Raw genomic sequence first — 3,812 nt, forward strand, 5'->3', positions numbered from 1 at the left:
AAATTGTGAGTTGAGTGTATCGTTCACAAACTTACTCTGAGTGGTACAGGTGAAAGGGCGTGAACTGCAGCTCCAGATTCAGGCAGCTCTCTGTCCAGAGAGAGACACACAGACACACACACACAAACACACACACACACACACACACACACACACACACACACACACACACACACACACACACACACCCACACCCACACCCACACACACACACACACACACCAACATCAGCATGTGGGAAACATCTGTTAGAGTAAGCAGTGTACGCTTCAGGACACGGCTTCACTCACGTGCAATAGACTCGAGGTTGAACTCTGAGCCCGGCTCGTAGTCACAGTAGATGTTCAGGAACGGCGTGGCTTTGTCACCAGAGTCCTGCAGGAGTTCAGCCGTTACCAACAATGCTTCTATAATGTAGAACGTTTTTACAACCCTTATAGAAATCAGAAATGGTTTTATTGCCACAATAAGTACATTTATGAGGAATTTGCCTTGGTGAAAGGTGCATAGATAAACAAACAAACAAACAAACAAACATATTAAATATTAAATATGGAGGCGAAGAATTCCACCTACAAAGCTTCAACAATTAATTAAATCTTATAAGGAAAGGTGATGTAACACAGTGGTAAGCATGACCCTGTCCCAGCTTTTTTGGAGCGTGTGGCAGGCATCAAATTCAAAATGAGTGAATATTTGTCTTTGTAGTGTAGTTAATTGAATATAGGTTGAAAATGACTTGCAAATAATTGTATTCTGTTTTTATTTACGTTTTACACAACATCCCAACTTCATTGGAATTGGTGTTTGTACAAAGTAACAGTTGCATAAGAAAAAGGCTGACAGGGTTGAGTGCAAAATGTGCAAAGAATATATAGTATATGCAATGGGCAGATGTAAAGTCCAGGATGAAGGTTAGTGCAAGTGTAGTGGCTAGGGGTGGGGGGTGGCAGTGTTAGGAGTCAGTGTCAGTGGGGGGGCCGGGGCCTTGTTGATGAGGCTGACTGCAGAGTCCTGATGGACCACTGCGTTCGGTGTTTTAAGCCCCTAACATCGGCAGCGCTGCCTGGAAGGCACTAGGATTAGGCAATGGTTAGGGTTAGGGTTAGGGTTATTGAGCATGAACCACAGCTTCCTGCCAGAGGAGAGGGGTTCAAACAGTAGAGTGTACACATGCTATGACATATCAACTTCAATATACAGCATGCAAATACCTTTACGAATGTGATGCCCACCACCAGGCCTCTTTTGGGCGGAGACTTGTTGAAGGCGTCAATTGAGACAATCTCTGCATCGACTACATAAAGAAGACATGGTATGTATGTATGGAAGACAAGTTGCAGCACAAGTTTCAGGACTAAATCACTCAGAGTTACAAAAACTACATTACTAAAAGAAAATCTGACTAGAATACAGGGCTGCACAATATATTGTTTTTTGAATCACGATTGTGAAATCAACTGGCGCAATAAACACTTCGCGAAAGGTTGAGACAAATCGCGAAAGACACTCAGAGATTTTTTAGTCTTAGTTTAAAGAGAAGTAGAGAAAAAAAAACATCAGAAGTAGCAGCATCGAATGGAAATAATCAAGTCAAGTTAAAGTACCTCAAATGTGTACTTAAGTACAGTACTTGAGTGTGCTTGTCTACATTGCGCCACTGTATATATGTGGTGAACATATATGAGCAAGTGTGCTGGCATGCACTGATTTATGTTCTTACTATTCCCCTGTATGTAATGTGTATTGGAAAAGATATGTCGTTGATGGTTCACAGAATCATGAAAAATCCCTATAATATTCTAGAGCAGGGATCTTCAAGAGGGGTTGGGGGGGGTCCAGAGTCAGAGTTACTGCCGGGGTTAAACATTGATGATATTCTTACTGGCCTAATGGGTAAGGTAGTCACTAAGGTAGCCATCCACAGATACAGTTCATCCTAAGGGTTCACTGGGCCGTTTAACATTAATACATGATTTATAAAATAATGGCAACAATTATTGTAATAGCTTAGTATTCTATGCACTAAAAATGTATGTATAAAGGTTTTAGGCTGCCCTACACGTTATTGTAGGCCCAGTTTATTATGCAATTTAATTTTATACAATATATGTAGTAGGGGGTCCCTGCTCCGTCTCTCTTTCTACTAAGGGGTCATTGGCTTAAAAAATGTTAAAGACCCCTGCTCATCTGTGCTATTACTAAACTTCACAGTCAGTTTACACAGAATCCTGCTCTGATATGGGTTTGTTGTGGACCTCCATGTGTACTTTAATAGATGTTAGTATGCTGAGTACCCGGGATGTAGGTGAACTGAACCTCCTTGGCCACCGGTCGGATTTTGTGCTGCAGCTCCTGGTATCTGAAACACAGCACCTTCCCTTTGAGGGTGGCCGCCAGCAGCTCTTGCTCCCCGGCCTGACACAGTCCGTAAATGTTGCTCTGCGACGGGAAGCGGCTGAAACTGTCCTCCGCGAAGGGATACGACTCTCGCAGCATCCTGCAGGATGAAGCCGAACTCACTAGTTGTATCAGAAATGTCAAGAATGAAGTGTGTTCATTGTTGTTCCGTGGCTGCTCCGTTCTCCAACTCCATTCACGTTCAATGTAAATTAGCTCAAATTAAACTAGAAATGTCCGGCCATTCGTTTCGAAATATAGCTAACACTTACGATAAACTGTTATATGTAACGCTTGATTCAGTAATAACGATTTTTATTTTATTCCAAAGACAGAAATTCGAAGTTTCTGGTATATTTCGGACTGTAATAAGCATGGACGTTGTTTTATGCCATGGACGTCATGGTTATGAAGCAAAACATCCGGGTTTGGAGGAGGTGCGTTCATGTTTATTGGAAATGTAGCAATTAGTGTTAATTCTGCCGCCGAAACGTAGAGCTGAGTGCTGATGGATTTCAAACGTCGTTCATCCTGTTACAGAAAGAATTTGGTCATCATTTTCAAGTTCAAACCATTATAATTCTTCACATTAAACGACTACGGGTCTAAAATACGGTTACATTCATTCTATGGACAAACCTGTGCGGCCTAACGAGCCCACCTGGGGCTCTGAAAGGCACCATGGCTTTCCTACTTCATGTTGTAAATTGGTATCACATTCATCATCCTGCCCCCTACCGGTACTGTCCGTCTGTTACACCCCAAATCACAGCACTGACTCTTTAAAGTAACATACACATGAATGCATCAATTATTATAACTTCATGATATCATATACATTATTCTGAAATTGGCCATTCTGTAATTTTAGTACTTTTACATTTTTTATACTTTAAGTAGCCCATATTTGGATGGCAATACTTTTGTACTTTTTACATAAGTAATATTTAAATGCTGCACTTTTACTTGTGACAGTGTTTCTACACTGTGGTATTGCCACTTTTACTTAGCAAAAGATCAGTTTTATTATGGTTACATCTATCTCTGCTCACGTCTTCTCTTCTTTCATGACCTTTATTTACAGAAAGAAATGTATAACCCAGTCTCACTTCATCCAAATAAAGACACTCTGTCTACTGAGATGAAAATGAATAACAGGCTAATAAGTTAAAGAAGTTTCTCATTTCATCTTAAACCTCTATGGTTTGTTTGTCTGTTTGCCTTGTCTTTTTACTTGCTTTATTTTTTTCAATATGTATATTTTGTGTGTGTTATGTTTCCCTGTTATGTGTGTTTGTTTGCTGTATTGCTTGATTTATTTTTGTAGCGTAATTATCATTTTTTAGTTTTTATTTATTTATTTGTATTCAGGGAGGAAGCCTAATAGGCTTCTTTCCTCTCCTGCACTGAAA

The 3,812-nt window shown here is 40.3% G+C and overlaps 1 protein-coding gene across 1 annotated transcript in view; it reads right to left on the minus strand.

Annotated features, from left to right (window-relative positions):
* The window catches only part of kptn (kaptin (actin binding protein)), a 14,112-nt gene extending 11,309 nt beyond the window's left edge, over nucleotides 1-2,803 (minus strand). The window contains exons 1-4 of the mRNA XM_039778213.1: nucleotides 2,298-2,803; nucleotides 1,215-1,297; nucleotides 291-375; nucleotides 36-90 (exon numbers count right to left, since the gene is read on the minus strand). Of these exons, the coding sequence (XP_039634147.1) occupies nucleotides 36-90; nucleotides 291-375; nucleotides 1,215-1,297; nucleotides 2,298-2,499 (425 nt within the window). The 5' untranslated portion in view covers nucleotides 2,500-2,803. The remainder of the gene's footprint in view (nucleotides 1-35; nucleotides 91-290; nucleotides 376-1,214; nucleotides 1,298-2,297) is intronic.
* Between the last annotated feature and the right edge of the window lie 1,009 nt (nucleotides 2,804-3,812).

The sequence above is a fragment of the Perca fluviatilis genome, chromosome 16 (assembly GCF_010015445.1).
Source record: "Perca fluviatilis chromosome 16, GENO_Pfluv_1.0, whole genome shotgun sequence".
NCBI classification, from domain to species: domain Eukaryota; kingdom Metazoa; phylum Chordata; class Actinopteri; order Perciformes; family Percidae; genus Perca; species Perca fluviatilis.